Source organism: Aedes albopictus, chromosome 3 (genome assembly GCF_035046485.1).
Source record: "Aedes albopictus strain Foshan chromosome 3, AalbF5, whole genome shotgun sequence".
NCBI lineage: Eukaryota > Metazoa > Arthropoda > Insecta > Diptera > Culicidae > Aedes > Aedes albopictus.
Window position 1 is genome coordinate 141,027,907 of NC_085138.1, and position 17,631 is coordinate 141,045,537.

At 35.1% G+C, this 17,631-nt stretch overlaps 1 protein-coding gene across 3 annotated transcripts in view; it reads left to right on the plus strand.

Annotated features, from left to right (window-relative positions):
- LOC109408473 (uncharacterized) overlaps window positions 1-17,631 on the plus strand; it is an 810,302-nt gene that overhangs the window by 323,286 nt on the left and 469,385 nt on the right. For all 3 annotated transcript variants that reach the window (XM_062861101.1, XM_062861099.1, XM_062861100.1), the window contains one exon: window positions 8,242-8,600. In XM_062861101.1, the coding sequence (XP_062717085.1) occupies window positions 8,275-8,600 (326 nt within the window). In that variant the 5' untranslated portion in view covers window positions 8,242-8,274. The remainder of the gene's footprint in view (window positions 1-8,241; window positions 8,601-17,631) is intronic.

Sequence of the window (17,631 nt, forward strand, 5' to 3'; positions counted from 1 at the left end):
TTTGTGAGATGAAAGTTTACATAGTTTTTCATCATTTGCCTTCAAAATCTCAAAAATGACAAATTTTGAGTTGTGACCCTATTGCAGGAAACCGACGATATGTTCAAAAATGACTTTTTGAACGATCGATTGCTCCTCATCAATTTCATCCAAGTAAAAGGATGACGTCACAAGTTGACGTCCAAAATTAAAGTTTACACAGCTAAATAGCGTGCCTCGTCTTCTGGTATACTCTGTGCTTCACCACACACACATTGCTGTCCTTGTTTATGCTTCTTAGTTGTTTTCCACCCAATTGTTAGCAGGACGATGGCATAACTTAAGCTAACCACGTAAATAAAGTCTGATGGAAAAAGCTGAGATATTGCGGTAGGGGTAAAGAAGATGGCTGGTGTGAAAATCGTACCGGCTAATATCCATGTTACATAAAATATTAAACAAATATGGCAATTCAAACCGTCTTCAGCCACACGCTGTACAGACTGAATATTATTAGCATCATATAACCGACAACACACTGAAGCTAGTTAGGAATTTTTCGTTTCACGAAAAGTTGTTTTTCCGAGTCTCACTCCATGACTTACTACATATATACGGTTAAACGTTTACCACCACTAACCGCATGATCACGAAGCTCACAAAATAGAAAAAATGAACTAATTAGCCACGGCAGACCCCCTTGGGCTGATCGTATAACACAGATACCGGATAAATGACGAGTAAATATAATGTTTAGAAAACTAAGAAGAGACCATCGAGTTTTTACCGATAGAATATTTTGAACTAAGGCTTTTCTGAAAGGTTAGATCATAAGTTGGAACCCTATGAAAAAAGATTTTAGGTTCATGCAAGTTCAATAATATTTAGGTTCCTGGTATGCGTGAATAACTCCTCTACAATTATTTTACAATATTCCTTGAGAGTTGCTGTATCAATTCATTTGGTCATTCCTTTGATTATTCCTCATACAATTCCTTTGGAAATTCAGAAATTTTTATTTCTTCACATTTCTCTCAATGAGAATTGCGTTTCCCAAAAGAAAAGCCGAACGAGAAATTCCCAACGAAATTGGGAAATCTATAGAAGTCGCGGAAGAAATTATTGTAGATATTTCTAAAGAAAAGAAATAATGAAAATCTTATGTGTCGAAGTTATTTTTGCAGGCATTCACAAAGAAATTTCTTAAGGATGTTTCATAGATACACTGAAGGAATTTCGTAAAAGATTCCCATAATAATTGCTGGAGCATTTTTTTATATCCGTATTAACGAGATCTGTAGCTCAAAGCTATTACATCTTGGGGCCCACGCTGTACTATCCTTCCGAAGGAAGAGCTTACATTTTATGAGTTTGTCGGGAGTTGGATGTCATCCCATGTCCTCGGCGTGATATTCACGAACTTCAAGCGTCACACCAAGTTCGCTTCCACTAGAGGAATTAAAAAGTAATTAAAAAAAAAAAAATTTCCATAGAAAATGCCAAGAATTACTGAAGGCGTTCCTGAAAGAATTTTCAAAGAAATTGGCTGATGTATTTTTAAATCTATTTCTGTAGGAATCGTCAAAGGAATTCTAAAAAGATTGACAAAGAATTTCACAAAGATAAAAAAAAACTCAAACATATGTTTTTCTAAAAATTTTACAAAGGTGTTATCGATTAAATCTCCTAAATTCAAAAGTTTTGAAGCAAATTCGAAAGGAATTTCCATGGACATTCTCAAAGATAATTCCGCAAAAAAAAAAAATCTAAACGCATAACTATAGAATTCACAACGAAGTGTTTAAAGAGTACATAATAATTTCAGAAAAGTTTCTCAAAAAAAAATTGTAAATTTCTTCTACATGGCAATAATTGCTTAAGGAATTCCAGAGAAATTGACGAAAAAATTTCCTAACAGATTTGCTAGGGAATTCCCAAAACCATTGCTGAATCAAATACTGAAGGCATTGCTGAAGTAATTCTCAAAATGATGGCGAGGTCAATTAAAAAAAAAATAGAAATTTCAGAAAACCCAGCTACTGGTTTTTAGTAAATAAGCCCAAACCGCTGGGTTTTCAGCAATATCTGTGTTTACTGATTTCTTTTCGGTAAAATATTTTGTTGAAATCCTGGATCGAATTTTGTTGTGTACATCCAAACTATGTATGCTTGAAAACCTTAGCAAAAAAAACTATGTATTTTGGTTTGAGCCACATTTCTCTGATGAATATGAGAAGACCACTTCAAAATATAGATGAAGACAAAGTGAAGATTCATTTGGAAATGTCTCTTTTATGATATTGGAAATTCTGCCATGAATGCCTTCGTAGAGTTCTCTAAGAAAACTTTAAGAATGTTTCTATATTAATATTGGACTATTATTTAGTTTTTCCTAAGTTTCCTTTAGAACTTCAGGAATTAATCTAGGACTTTTTTATTCTAGGAAACTTTTTTTTATAAAACTTTGCCAAGATTCCTGCAGATATTTTGGAAAAGCTTCCACGGTTCCAGTTCTTTAGAACACCTTTCATGGATCGTTAGAGGATCCTCCAGAAAGTTCTACAAAAAAACCTTCAAGAAATCTTTCAAGGGTTCCCGTATAAAATCCTTCAAAGATTTTGTTTAGGAATCTGTTCGTAAACTATTTCAGGAAATTATCCATGGATTCCATCAGAAATGCTTTCAGCGATATTGTAAGAAAATCAAAGGTGCTTTCAGAAATTTCTTCAAGCATTTTTTTCATCTCCCACAGACTTATTCAACAATTCTTGTTCTTTTCGAAACTTCCTTGGAGATTCCTTCAGAAATCCCTTATGAGATTCTTACATAAATTTGTCCTAGGATTCCGTATCGAAGGAAACTTCTATGAATTTCATCCATGGGCTTCGTGGCCGTTCGATTAGCGGCGTCAATCGTCTAGGCATTTCGTAAGCCTCGGAGTGCGGGTTCGATTCCCGCTCCAGTCGGGTAAATTTTTTCGTTAAACGGAAAATTCTCCATTGGGCCACTGGGTGTTATGTGTGTTGTTCGTTGTCTCGTGTTAGGAATGTTCAGTCTGAGCAGCCTCTGGCTGAAGACGTTGTAGTGCCTTTAAAAAAAACTGATAAATAGATTTCTCCTGAAACTATTCCAGGAATTCGTTGTACCTATATTGGTTTGTTTGTTTCAGAAACTCCTACGGCAATTTTTATTTCTAGAAATTCTTCCAGGGATTCATCGGAAATTTCTCCAAGAGTTCCTTACAAAAATATAAATATTAATTATTTTGTAGGAATTTCTATGAAAGTTCCTCAAGAAATTTCTCAAGAGTTTTTTTCTAGGTATGATTGCCAAAGCTTATTTATTACAGGATTTTTTTTGTTCAGAAATCCATCCACAGATTTCTTCAGCAATACTTTCAGAAAATCTTACAAAGTTTGGTTAAGGTGAATATATGACGAAGCCACACCTCGAATTTTCAAGAGCACAAATCTGAAGAACCGAATGTCGGTTTGAGTTGAAAAGTTGATCGATTGGTTACCCGCTGGTGATGACCAATCGATCAACTTTTCAGCGCAAACCGACATTCGGTTCTTTAGATTTGTGCTCTTGAAAATTCGAGGTGTGGCTTCGTCATATATTCACCTTAAAGAATTTCTCCAGAACTTTTTTCTTAAATCTCATCTCCATTATCCAGGAAGCTCTTTAGAAAATTTTCCTAGGATTCATTCAAGAGTTTTCCTTGAATTTCTTCTGAGATTTCGACAGAGATTCAGATTAAAGTACTTCCTACAATTTCTAGAGAGATTTTACTGCAAATTCATTTAGGTTGGGTATCTTTATTAGAGAGATTTTCAGCCCGAGGCTGATTCATCTCTTCAAAATTTCTTTCAGAAATTTCCTCAGGGTATCTTCAACAAAATTTCAATAGGAATTTCTTCCGAAATTCCTTAGAGATAATATATGTCTCTCCAGAGATTTTTTGGAAATTTTAGGGATTTCTTTAAATGATTTTTCAAGGAATGATCCAGAAATTCTTCTCAAATCCTACAGGGATTGCCTCGGAAATTATTCCCAGGGGTTGTCCAAGAATTCTTTGAGAAATTCCTTCTGTGATTCCTGAAGAAGTACCAGAAAGTTTTTTTTTAATGCTCATGCAGTTCTATCAGATATAAAACCTGAGATGCCTTTATAGATCCCAGCAGAAATTGTTCAGATATTACTCCTGAAAATTTTCAGAAGTTATTCTTAAATTAGAGAAGAATTCTTTTAAAAAAATACCTAGTAGTTTGTTTAACAAAATCCTTGAAAACTCCTGGAAATATATTTGAAAACTCCGAGAAGAAATTATGACATTTTTTTAAGAATTCCTGATCAATTCTAGCAAGAATGCCTAAAATTATACCTAGGAAAGTACGTGAATACACTTTAAGATACCTTCTGATTCGCTGAAAAAGTAAGGGTTGCATCATTTCTGGATGGATTCAGGAAAATCCCTCAACAAATTTATGACGGATCTCTGGAGCATTTTCTGAAGAAATCCCTGGCAGAACTTTTGCTGAAACTTCTGAAAAAAAAATCTCAAAAAAAAACAATTTCAAGGAATTTCCTAAGGAAATTCTGAAAAAACAATCATTTTTTAAGGAATATTTGAAATACAGGGGATAGACAAAATAATCGGGACAGGTAAAATTTCACTTTTCAAAAAATGGTGGAAACGTAATAACTTTTTGAAAAATGCATTAAAAAATCTAAATTTATTACTAGAAGTTAATCAACTAGTTGTGTATCAATGGTCAAAATTTGGGAAAGATCGGGCTATTCTACATGAAGTTGAAACGATTCTAGAAAAAGTCATAATTATCCGATAGCCAAATTGGAATTGTTATATCTCCGGATTCAATGAACCAAAAGCAATGAAATTCTGAGCGTTTATGACTTATATAATTAGATTTCAAAAACTTTTGACATAACCTAAAATTGTTAACTTGGAAGACAATTTTTAGCGATTAGGTTATTTTTCTGATGTAACCCCAAATTATCGAAAATTTCAACATATCTTCAAAATTCGAGATGGTAATTATAGTTTATTTGAATTCCCTCTAATTGACTTCAAGATAAAAATGTTTTGACAGAAAGTAAAAAAATGCCCCGCCATAAATTAAAAAAGAAATGGGAAGCATATTGAAATTAGACCAATTTTCTATAAAAATCATGAAACAAATGAAATCGCTGTTACTTTTTTTCTTATTTATAATTAGAAGTCCCGGCAAACGTCGTACTGCCTGTCTACTCTGTTTTTTGACATCCAGTTCCATGAAGAAATGCCCCTCAAAATGGAAATTCTGATTTTCCCGTTATTCTTGCCTTCCCAGGCACATTTACTAATCATGTCGATCTGTTGACCCGTTCCCGAGCCTATTCGTGACGTACAAACACCATTCCATTTTTTTTATATAGATTTCAAGTTTAGTCAACTTTTTTTTGAAAGCTCATTATATGAGTCACAAACGTTCCAAATTTCATTACATTCGGTTTATTGAATCCGGAGATATAACTGTTCAAAATGGGCTATCGGATAATTATGACTTTTTCTAGAATCTTTCTAACTTCATGTAGAATGGCCCGATCTTTCCCAAATTTTGACCAATGATGCACAACTAGTTGAAGAAAGACGGGCTTGGTGGTCTAGTGGCTACCGCTTCTGATTCGTATGCAGAAGGTCATGGGTTCAATCCCTGGCCCGTCCTTTTCATCCTACTTTGTATCTTTCTATCCACTTTCTCTCGCTCTCTCTTCTCTACATATACAACTCATGTATATTCAATGATTCAATTATTCATATGTTCATAGCCATCGCTAGAGCCAGAAACGAATTGAAAAAAGTCGTTTCCCTCCCTTCCAACTTCCACTCACAGCACAGTGTATATAACGCCTATAAGTTATGCAACCAAAGCGTACTGTGCCGCTTGACCTTACTCACTTTATTCACCACACAATCTATCACGAATACTATAAATAACCATATCAATGGATCGCATCACCGACCCAACGGTGACTCCCAGATCTCCCATCCTTTCCGTCTAACAAATACCCCAGTCCGTGCTGCGTTGTGGGGACGCAGAGTGCTCTCGGTCTCTAGTAGCAACAACCAGTACACTCTAACATTCCTTTCCCTTCCCAGCTGACTATAAGGACTTGGCCGGCGCCGTTATTGATCAAATATGCATGAGCTGCTAAAATTGCACTTTGAGAATAAGTGGAAAGTCCCAGCCCCTTATTCAGTTGGATCACAGTGCAACTGGTACCAGTTCAGATCAATCACGGAGGAGCAACCATTGACATGTATAGTCAGAAAATTGATCGTGATCGAATGATGCACAACTAGTTGAAAAACTTCCAGAAAAATTTGAAATTTTCCATGCACTTTTCAAAAAGTTACAGCTCTTTCACCATTTTTGAAAAGTGAAATTTTTGCCTGTCCCGATCGTTTTGTCTATCCCTTGTAATTCCTGGAGGAAACTGCAGTACTCATAAAAAATTTTTGAAAAATGCTAATGAATAGATTCTGGAGTTATTTTTGCAGCAATTGTTAAGAGAATCTTTGGAAAAAAAATCTGAAGAATTTCATGAAAAAAAAATGCTCTGAAAAAATCCAAAGCATAACCTGGAGGAACTATTGGAGAAACTCCTGGATGGGTCCTTCTGGAATTTCCAGAAAAATATCTTGAGAATTTCTAGAGAAATTGACAGTTAAATGCCCCGATAAAATCCCCACAAAAATTTAGGCAACAATTTATGAAAAGATTCTGGAAATATTTCTGGATTTTTAAAGGAAAACCTTATAGAAATTTCTGAAAGAATATCTGAATGTTTGAAAAAAAAAATGATCATGGAATGGCATTTTGAAAAAAAAACGTTTCTAGAAATTCTTGAAAAAATCCCTAAAAAAATTCTTATACAAATTAGAGTAAAGTTCTCACAGAAAAACTGAAATGTTGGATTTTCTTGGGGGAGTAACCGTATAGGGGGCGCTGAAATTCGGAAACCGTGAGTAAACAGTTCTGATTTTACCATGACAGCACAGCTCCTATAATGGTTTTCCCCGCCAGTGGTTTTCTCAAAATTTCAACAATTTTTCAAAAAGCTTCGCAGAAATTCCGCCCATTTGAGTATTCTAGATTATATTTATAATCCTTCAGGATTTTGTGTGGACGCATTTTAAAAAATGTCTCAAAAATTTGTATGGAGAATTTCAGAGAATTTAGAATTTCAAAGGTACCAAGGTATATCAGCAGTGATAGAAAATTCATTTATTACACATTAAAGCTCCTTACGCTCTAGCAACGCCAATGAATTTATTTTTCTATCCGACACAAAAAAATCCCAAGACTACACGAAATCTTTTCCCAGTTTGTTGCGGTGCACCATGTCTGTGAAGTTTCGCTCAGCTGAATGAATTTTTTATGCACTTCGTCGGAGCTCTTGCTTTTGCTAGCAGACACAACAGTCCACTAGGAGATTTCAGTCCAGAGGTAAATAGAAAAGGGCTTGTCCAACATGCCCCCAGTGGCATGGGGCCATCAACGGAAACGACGATGACACCCGGGGGTGTAGCGCCGGTCGTTAAAGGATACTGTGCGGCGTCATACCTCTTTATGGGCTGTCGTCCTCAGTGTATAGTGTAAGACATTTTGACTCCCCGCATGCTGGTTCCTGTGAACGGTCTTACTGCCGGTCGCTATTTGCTAGAAGAGTTTTTGAGACAGTTTTTGGTCTTTTATATCCGATTATACTTAACCGCACACCACAATAATGGGGCACCGAATCTGAGGCTAAGACGTTGCTCGGTGGAAATACAGCTCCGGTGGACAAGGGCAGTTGGGAACTGCGATAGAGCTCTGACAAAAAAAAAGAATAGCGAAAGATACAAAAGATATTTCTTCCGGCTACAAACTACTACGACGGTGCCCTGTGTAAGAGAATTTGCATAATTTGGTTTGTACATTGGGGGATTCTCTGTGTCACTCTACAGTGGGTCAGAAAGTAGATACATGAGTTAGAAATGTCGTTATGTTGTAGTCTAATATGATTTTACTATATATTACTTTCTCGATCACTGTGCACTACATTTGGAAGTTTCTTGTTCACATTTCGTCCTTATTCGAACTACCCTGGTTTGTAACAAAACATCTTGACAAATCTTCCTTTTTCTTCCACATTCCTTTCAAACAAAAAACGTCGTCTAATCTCAGTCAACTTTCCGTTTTCCCCTGTTTGCAGATTTCACACCACGTTGCCATTGAGTGAGCAACGATGCTTCTACAGCCTGAGCCTGCGACGCTCAGTGCTGACCAGCAATCCCAGCAGCAGCAACAGCAGCAACCACCCTCGCTGCAACTGCCATCAACAGCGACGGCAACGGCGACGCCAACGACGACCACATCAGTTCAGCAGGTTCAACTTCCGGTGAATCTTCTCGCCAGCAGCCAGCAGCAGCCTTCGTCGCTGACCTCGTCGTCCAGTGCGTCCTCTACGCCGCCGATTCAGGATGTCAGCCGGTATCTGGAATCGGTGCAGGAAACTTTGAAGGAAGGCTGGACGGCCCACACGGCCAAGGACGGGAGGCTGTACTATTGCAAGTGAGTAGATGTGATGGGGTATTACCGACTGTTTATTTCAAGTAAAAAAAAAAAAAAATAAATCAAGGTGGAAATGTTTTAAAACATATGGACTATGCACCTAGTTCTGTAATTAAAATATTTCAATGAATCATTTAATTTAAATGAAGGAGCTATTGAAAATATGCCACCGTTTTAGAGGAAGGGATCTTTTGCAAGTTAAGATTTATCATACACAAACATATTCAGCGGTCTAGGATATTTATTTTTTTTTTTTTTTGAGGATTTACATTAATTTATTACAATTCATTAACCTCCAAATACTAGGGTAGACTAATTGAAGGTTTTTTATTAACCTCTACTCAATATAGATGCTAGATCCAGCAACAACTTAAAAAATTCAATAACTAAGCGAAATCAAGAGAATACAACATGAGCCATTTGAAATGGAAGCGAGAGACTTCCCATGAGAATTTTCTGGAGGAGTTGCTTCAGGATTTCCTTCAGGAATCTTCCTAGAATTTATGCAGGAATTTGCGTAGAAACTCTTCCAAGAGTTTCTTAAGGAACTCTAGGATCGTGGTACGATATCTAAATATATTTTGACTTAGGATTATTTCAAGTTTGCAAAGATCACAGACACAATGTCATGATCTCCTAATACTGTTGATTGATTTCAATTTTTAGTATTTAGTAATTTCGCTCCCAATTTTCTTTTATTTTATTTTTTTAAATTTTCGTTCCGTCGAGCCCCTTTGATTGTGTGAAATAAGTTTTGTACCGTTTCATTTCACCCTAGAGGGCGGAAAGAAAAAGAAGTTTTACTCCTGTACACTTTTTCGAGTTTCATTATGGCCCCATATCAACTGTGCAAAATTTCAGCTCGATCGGAGAAACTACATTTTTGCGCCAGCCGTTTTAAGTTTTCGTCCTATGAGGAATTTTTTTTAATACCGAGCAGGTTTGGGCCGAAGGGTCTCCGGTTTCAATGAAAATTTCACCAGTGCTAGAGGTCACGGATAGATATGGATATATTTCCATTGATCAGTATTGGATCCTCAATTATATCTTTTGAAAATTTCTAGAATGCTTTCTTTTTTTTCTGAACGAAGTTAAAGAATTATATTCAAAAAATACTACACAAATAAGCATTTTTAATATCTACTATCTGTCCCGAGAAACGTTGTATTGCCAAGCTGTGGTGGTTTGACATTTTCCCGTTTTTCTTGCCTTCCCGGTCACTTTTCCTCATTATTTCTTTGTACGAACACGTCGAAGCACAGTTAAAAGAATCATGTCGATCTGTTGACCCGTTCCCGAGCCTATTCGTGACATACAAACACCATTCCATTTTTATTTATAGAATAGATACAGCTAAAAATGTTATGGGTTAAATAAAAAAAGGACCTCGTCGTTTCGCAAACATTTCCATTAGTTTATAAATTTACAGCTTGCTCTTAGTATGAAGCTTGCGTTCAACTTTCCATATTAGAAATTAGTCCGTTACAAATTTTTATTTCACTTTTTGTCCCACCATGCTCTGGCTGGTCAAGGGGGGGGGGGGATAAAAATAATAAAGCATTTATTCTGAAAAATATTTTAAACTTATCGGATTTGTAAAGGAATTTTCAGCAAGACCCGATATTTTGATAAAAAAAATTTTTTCTGCCCCCTCAAAATGCAAAATCCAGCCAAACATTTTTGAAGGGGGGGGGGCACAAAAAGTCAAAATTAAATTTGTATCAGCCTTATTTGATGTAAAATTGAAATTGTAAATGAAGCTAAATGATATAGAATTTCGCATGTTAATTTTTTTCCGTCGGGTATAATTTTCAGAAATTTTTCTGTGTAGTGACCATTTTTCGTAAATATTTAGTCTTTATTTTCTTGAATTCAAATGGAAAAGATATAGGGTTTGAGTGCCATAAGTAACCTCATGCTCAACGGTGGCATTTGCTCGTTGTTAACCCGTTATTTGAAACACATTTTTGTTAGAAACCGGATCTTTATAAAACACCCTGGCCAAGTTCGCAGGGGTTGCCGGTATTAAAATGAAGGAGCTTCATTTTGATTATTGTAATGTAGTGTTCTTTAGTGAAATATATCACCTTTTTAACACTTTAATGCGCCTCCAACGGTTCATCACGAACCGGCTACTGCAGATGGAGTATGGCTGATCATATGCATCAGACATGCTCGATAAACAGGAGGAACCGCCGGGGCTCAGTAGAGTCTATTTCCAAGCAAGAGTTCCAAGTCGGTTGGATTTGAGAAGGTTTTGATGATCGTTACAAATTCTAATAAAAGCATTATAGGATTTGTGACAGGTTTTGGAACCTTTTACAGCCATCTGACTTCAAAATGTTGTTTGGGCTCTATTTCCCACGTTTCTTGGTTGATTTTTATTACATAGTAATTCATTTATGTCATAGACGCTTTTTCGAATTTTTACAATGTTAGTTGGTCATATTTTCTTTAAATAAAGCAATAAACATCGACCGAAGAATCAATAGAGGGTAGGAGATTTGCAGCACTTAATTGTGCTGATAGATTCAAAGCTAACGTGCGAACACTTAAACGCATTGTTGACGTCAATGCGTTTGACGTGACATTTTGGACAAAAACTGACTGCTTTATATTAACTGAACAACGTTACTTGTGTATGACTAGGTTGACATTTCTAGGCTACGCTTGAGAAAATGACATGGTTCATCTAGGTAGGACCGATAGGACAATTGAACGAATTTGAATATTTTTTAATAGTATTTGTAGCGGGATGAAAGTTGACATGAAATCTTTATTATTTTAAAATTTGATTGCAATCAACTGACCAACTTAGATGTTCAGAAGTTCAGTTACATGTTTCTGTGGATTTTGGACCGATGACAATTTAAGGACACAAGAGATGAACACAAGTAGAAAACGATTAGCGAAATCAAGAAAACAATTTGACACAGGATCGACTATATTTTAACATACAGGGTTCGATTAAGGGCCCATATAGCCGAGACGGTAAACGCAATTTCGTAAAGGAAATTTCCTTGACTTCATTGGGCATAGAGTATCTTCGTGCCTGCCACACGATATACACATGCAAAATGGTCATTGGCAGAGGAAGCTCTCAGTTAAAAACTGTGGAAGTGCTCATAGAACACTAAGCTGAGGAGCAGGCTTTGTCCCAGTGAGGACGTTACGCCACAAAGAGGAGGAGAGGAGGTTCGATTGATTCGATGAAAAAAAAACAACATACGACAACTGACTTAACGAGGAGAAAAACATATTTAACCATACCACAAAATCAAACAAGGAGACAAACACAAACCGTGTGACCATAACACTACATAGGCAAATCCTGACTGACTGACCAATTGAAAACTTAACAATCTTCTACCGTATCTTTCTGAGTCAGTTGCAACAGTGTCTTAATGGATATAATTTTCCGCGTACGGCTGGCAAACTGCTTCTGGAAGATTACGTACTCTTTTCTATCTTCGGCTCTAGTGTAGAGGTTTCAACTCTATTCAGAGTGCAGCTAGAAACCTAGCAAAAAAAAAACCAGATCTTTATAAAACATGACTATTTAATGTATTTAAAAGGCACTCAAGTACCGTATATGTGCAGTCAGTGCACTCCAATGCACGTTAGTGTCAAAGTGACATTGCAAATAGCGTATGCCATTTTCTCGTTGCAAAGCGAATATGTTGTAACAAGTGAACTGCCGCTGTTGTAGATGGCTTCCTATGAAAATATAGCGACTGGCCGTTGGTTTTTCGGCTATATCTCTTAAACGGTAAGAAATTCCATTTTGGTGTCAAAGAACGAAAGGAAGAACATTAAAGCCTGTATCCGCAATAATCGGGACACATAAAAACAGCTATAACTCTGCAATATGTACATTAAAATTGCTCAAATTTGGCCTAATAACATCTTAGTATGTGTTCATTTCACCTACAAAATTTCATGTGAATCGGAGTAGTACTTTTTGTTGTAGCAATGAAAGAGTAGAATGTGCGCCAATGAATTTTGTACAGCCCCTAGTTTTACTTGTCAGCGCTGTAACTTTTGAATTTTGCAATGGAAATGGCTGAAATTTTGAATACAAACATCTCAATCTACATTTGTTGCATAGGCAAAATTTCAAAAAAATCAATGCACTATCAACAATTTTATAGTCGAAACATGTATTGGGACTGAACGTGATTTTAGCCCCTCCGAAAGCAATTAGTCAGCACTCTTCATTGTTTTGATTGTACTATTGAAAGTGCTATACCAAAAATTTTACAATTTTGCAGGCAAAATATACATATAATCAACTACCTTCTGTCAAAATTTCATGAAAATTAGCAGAGATATTCAAAAGTTATGAATAGGCAAACATCGCACATGAAAAACACGAAAAAATTTCCCTAACACTCACACCTATCAACAGCAGTAGCTTTCAAACCAATTGATCAAAGTTGACGAAATCTTGCAAGAAAGTGTATCTATAAGTATTATAACTGCTAACGAAATTTCATAATTATCATCATAGAACTTTGAACTGTAGCTTAAAAGAACCATCTATTATGCGAATGAAAATTGGTCATGATTGTACAAAATGCTTAAAACCACGTCTGTTTGTTTTTCATCTACAGTTACAAGTAATGCATCGATTTTGATGAAATTTGGCACAAATGATAAACATACACCAAAGAGTTCTCAGTCAATTATTTGGTCAATTTTACTGATTCATTGCAGAGCTACAGCCATACTTTTGTGTCCCGATTATTGTGGATACAGGCTTTAGTGTTTGCGCTTAGAAAAATTTTGATAAAAATACAGATGATGTGGCGCAATACTAGGAACCTTGCGTAGCAAACAATGCCAAGCACAGTTGTAGTGAAAAAACCCCTGCAGCATCAAACTTCCCTGACCGTAAGCAGAGGCTAAATCATCCAGATCGATGCCCCAGTGGAGGAAGACCAACCCTTTTAAACCCGACATTTTATAATTAACAAATCAATATTTTAACTTGTTGATTTGAAAATCGAGCCCTGAAGAACGTTCACTCCTAAAACCGAAACGTCGGCAAAGATTAAAAAGTAATCGATACAAGTTTGTTGACTGTCAAAGCCGAAACACTCTCTTAGCACAGCAACTCCAGTCGAAACCAATCTGATAAAAATGATAACTTAGATTTACTTCTCGAATACTAAAATGATAAGATGTAAAGTTATCATTGAGTTCAAGTTGATAACTGAGGGACCCAGAATCAAAGGGGTGTAAGGGACCATTTTGTCGATTTTGAGATGAGCATATCGAAAAAATCTTCAGGTTTTAAGCTTTCAGGAACTTTTTTAAGATTATTTTTACGATGATTAGAAAAATTACAATAAATCGTAGAAAATTGGGTTGTTTTTAAAACTCCATACATTTTGTGTGGGATGAAAAATTGGTGGAAAACTTTAAACGTCATTTACTCGAAAGTAGTTTTTTGTCACTCACACGCCTTTGCTTTCAACCCCCTCAACTAATAGTGTTATACAAAATCTACATAGTGTTATTCATGATATCTACATGAAAAATTCAGCTGATTGTTAACTGATTTTGTTGTCAATTAGTTATCATTCAATGCTATTTTATCGGCCAATATCATATTGTTTTATGATGTTATAATATTTTTCAATAACTTATTGTGTTATAAACTAGATTCAGGATGATGATAAAATAACTAAAAATGTAAAAAAAAGTACACAGGTCTAAACAAGGTAATAACCTATTTTGTTATAATAGGATCAAAATTATAACAGAATGTGATATGAATGTTAGCTTCAGGGTTTCTAGTTTCTATCAAAATGTAATACATTTTGTAACATTATTGTCCAAATGGCGAAGAATCAAAACTAAATTATATTACAATGACTTGTCAAACAACATTTATAACATAATGTGATATGTTTGACTTATAGTATTTCAAAAACACCAAAGATGTTGAACACTATTATATCACAATCTATATATATAAAAATGCAGTGGCATACGTGGGACCGCGCATAGCTTGCAAACGAGAGGTCCGATTTTGGTCGTCCTAGTTTTGTTCTGTTAATTTTCACCCAAGGAAGGTTTATGGGGCAAGAAACATGAAAAAATTGAGAGTTTTTGAAAATCGATTTTCCATACATTTTGACCGGGGACTTGGTCTTGGCTAGAAACATGAAACGTCAAAAAAACGCAGTAGGCAAGACAAAGTTTGCCGGGTTCAGCTAGTGAGTTATAATAATCATGGTTTGTTATGATTATGTTATATTATTGTTAGAACTTTCTAGTCGGGTATCTTTAACAGACGACTAGCATAATACGCGTATTTGTAAAAAAATGAACACTTAAGTAAGGAAATAAAAGGTATAAAATCTAAGTTTATTTCGAAAATTAATTCGGAGGTTCCTTTAGCAATTGCTCCAAGAGTTATAGTGGATATCCCAGAACAGATTCTGTAGAAATTATTCCAAGAATTGTGCATAAAGTTCCTGCAGAAATTATTTTATGAGTTTTGTTCGGGAATCACAAAACTACCGTTTCTTTTTAGCGTGATGCTTTTAGCTGAAATATATTTCTCTGTTAGTTTAAACATATTTTTAGTAACTTAATTCATCTTACAAATTCGGTTTGGTCGTAAGTTGACAGGATTCCACGAACAAATGTGTTTCGCAGCTAAATACTTCGTCTACGAAAAATTTGGAGAGATCGATTAGTATCAAATAAAGTACTGTGGGGCTAAACCATACCTTATTTCAATTCACAGTATCAGAAGCTTTACATTAATATTCAATTAGAATAGGTTCTTGGGCTGCTTTGGGAACATAGTATCTTTAAGAATTCAGTAAGTACAACATATTCATTATATAACCTACAAAGTAATGATCACGTCTCAGCATAGCAGATCAAACAATTCACCCACTAATGAACCTGAAATCGTTCTTCTACGGCTAAGTTCAATATATATAGATGCGACGCAAACTAAATTCTTATTAGTTTTAAATAGTTTCAATGAGATGATAATTAATTATCTAAATATTTCATCTGCACTTCACATGAGGTCACTATTATCGTGTTGCTATCTAGATGCTTTTGTTCTTCATCAAGTTTTGACATTCTCTTATCTCTAATTCTACGTGTTGTCTCACTCCATTTGACTATCTGTTGGCAAGGTTGCCAAAAGTGGGGCTGTGTCGCCAACAAGTTTTTATCAAAATTCTCCCAGAATTAACTCTAAAACATTCTGCAGTGTTAATTCATGAATATCTTTAGAAGTTTTCGCACATATATTAGCTGAAATCCCTGCAGGTAAGCCTTTTTTCAGGAATTCCTGCTAAAATATTTTTAAAATTTACTTTAAGAAAGGTTCTTTCAGGATTTTTTTCCGAGAGCTTTTACAACAATTAATCTACAAAGTTCTTTAAAAACGACTATCCCAGCTCCTTTAGAAATTTGTATATGAGATATTTTCAAGTTCCTCTTCTTCCGGAAAATTTTCCAATTTTCTTATTTCTCTAACAGCTCCTTTAGAAATTCCTCTTCAAATTCCTTTAGAAAATCCTGGAATATCATCAATTGGTTATGTTCTTAAAGCTTAGCCATGTGTTTTGTTTTGATTGCTTTTTTTTTCTAAACAAATATGATTTTTTTTAATTCATTGATATAAACCTGCAAGATTTTTTCTAAAGAAATTCTATAAAAATCCTTAGAAGGAATCATTGGAATTATTATCGCTTGTAGAGGTATTCGTGCTAGGATGAATTATTACATGAAGTACTGGGTGCATTCCTAGCTAAAGTAAATGCTCAAGGAATTACTGAAAAAAATTTGAAAATACTTGTAAAAATTCCTGCAGAAACTTTTTGTGGAAAAAGTGGCCAAAGGGGCTTTTTATTATCGTAGTGTAGAATTAGCTTTAGTTAAAATACACAAAAATAGAAAAAAAAAATAAAAATATTATCGTGCAAATTGGTACCAAGCTTCTCAGAATTCAATGATTTTTTTCACAGGGTTCATACACATATAAACAAAACAAAATTGGAAAAAAAATCAGAATCGCCTAATTTTTCGGAAAACTCCAGTGGAGTGAACCCTACATGTGAAAAAAAGTCATAGAATCATGAGAACCTTAGTAAATATTTGTACGATAATTAAAAAAAAATCCCCAAACGAAAAGAAATTCTCTGAGAAAATGTTTGAAAAATAATCAACATTCTATAGGCTCCCAATAAACGTGTTAAGGAAATCCCTGAAAATATCTGAAGGAATCTCTGCTGAAAATTTCTGACGAGCTGAAATAAACTTTGTTATATTCCCACAAATATTCAATTTTGGATTGTCATTTTTGTCAACCAATGGATTTCACTTTTTTACTATTTACAAAGCTGTACCAATAGTTGATAGTATTTTTCTACAGATGGTTGATATTTCAACAATAAAAACCAATGTGCCCCAAATACCCAAAAAGCAAATCAGTTTATAATAAGGGTATGCGGAGGCACACACTAGCACTCAGATACACTCATTTGCTATTCTCTCAGCTCAGAAGCCTACAATCAATGGATAAGTTTTACTATGTAGTTTAAATTAAAAGTTTGTCGAACAAAGTAAGAGTCGCACACGTATACCAAAATTGTGACAGAGCTAAGAATGCGACTGTCCATGTAGTCAGCAGAATTTTGATTCATCGTGTGGAGAGTCGCCTTCATTGCTCTCTTACGGCTTTAATATGCGTTTGCAACCCTTATTCAATTCAGCGAACTTTTAGATAAACCTACACTGCCACTAAATGTGTTTAACTTCGACAGATATTTCGGAAATTCCAAAATTTCCCCGAATAAGTTTCATTAATTAATTATTCAAATCTTTCAAAAATCATTGCTTGGAAATGTTACTAGAAATTCCACCGGCAATCTTTTTGATGATTCTCCCAGGAGATTTTCAAGTATCACCTACTTTATGAAATCCATAGAAATGCCCTTAATATGTTCAAACCAATTTTATGCAAAAATAGTAAAACAATATAAACTTTGTGGAA